This window comes from Fusarium odoratissimum (genome assembly GCF_000260195.1).
Source record: "Fusarium odoratissimum NRRL 54006 unplaced genomic scaffold supercont1.382, whole genome shotgun sequence".
Classification (NCBI taxonomy): domain Eukaryota; kingdom Fungi; phylum Ascomycota; class Sordariomycetes; order Hypocreales; family Nectriaceae; genus Fusarium; species Fusarium odoratissimum.
Genome location: NW_022159068.1, coordinates 1 through 1,198, shown reverse-complemented (window position 1 = coordinate 1,198; position 1,198 = coordinate 1). Strand labels below are relative to the sequence as shown.

The 1,198-nt window shown below is 43.7% G+C and overlaps 1 protein-coding gene across 1 annotated transcript; it reads left to right on the top strand.

Annotated features, from left to right (window-relative positions):
• Positions 1-94: 94 nt before the first annotated feature.
• FOIG_16957 (uncharacterized protein) lies at positions 95-244 on the top strand (the record flags this gene model as incomplete). Its single annotated transcript, XM_031218437.1, has 1 exon — positions 95-244. A coding segment is annotated over one exon (150 nt), but the record flags the coding sequence as incomplete, so codon positions are not given.
• Between the last annotated feature and the right edge of the window lie 954 nt (positions 245-1,198).

The window sequence follows — 1,198 nt, the reverse complement described above, 5'->3', positions numbered from 1 at the left end:
CCTGCACTGAATGAAATATTCACCTTAACCCAGGATATACACTTTCGAGAGTATCCCGGTGATAAATCTGAGGAGGTATACTATCAAATGCTAGTTTCCTGATCACATCGAGTGCTTGCTTCTCCGGTCTTTCAAGCAATGGTTGAAGGTCCATACGCGGAAGGCTCCACCGACCATCGTGGGATCTATCGATTTACTACTCACGGATGGAGTCAGGAAGCTCTTGTTATCGTTCTTAACATAATACATAGACATCACCGGAGCGTTCCAAAATTACTTGATCTGGAGATGCTCACAAAGTGGCTGTCATCGTCGACTATTATAAGTGCCACGAAATTATCGAATTTGTGCTGAAAGATGGCTGAAAGCACTTCAGAATAGTCGCACAGGCCATTACGGCAAGGCCTCCATGCTGTGGCTACTGGTCCAGAAATATTCGAAATCATGGCTGGGCTCGCATTCAAACATAGCACGAGGCTCACCTCGGCAAAGAGTGTACCTATTCCGGGAGAAATTCTGAGTAAGGCTGGGAGCTATATGTCGGGGATTATCCTGACGGGGAACTTATAGATCGCATCGATCAAGAGCGTTAGGGTGCTCTAAGAAAATTATTTACGAGTCTATACGGCCTACTCGATACTTTGCAACATAACGCAGACTTCTCTTACGAGTGTTCATGCATGTTACTGGATGGCACAAGTGACCCAAACTAAGGTGGATTAGTATGACCAACTCAATGTCAGAATATACACATCCAGCCTTTTGTATCTCTTCCATTTTTGTTGAGCCTTCTCATCCCATTAGTCAAAAGTCACGTTGTTGTCTGGGCGTATGAGCAAAAACAAGCTTTGAAAAGCATCATTGCGAACATGTACTGTATACCACGCTCTGAAACTTGACTACAGTACGGTACATCAGGGATACAGGGTTTTATTTATAGCATGTACGATTTATCCAACAGAAGTTCATTTCTAGCATCTTGACCTTCAAAAATAGGTATTTGCAGTTCGGCTCGAGGTTTACTATAATTAGGCGGCTTTTCTTCTGCGCTCGCTATGCAATTCTACCACTTCAGCTATACTGAGAATTTCCGGATAGCACTCTTCGTTTTCTTGGCCATTTTTCTTTTCTTACTGAGGTTCTCATCACTATGCTAGCTTAGTCTGAAGTGACTCAAACAGCTTGACCAGCTCTCCGC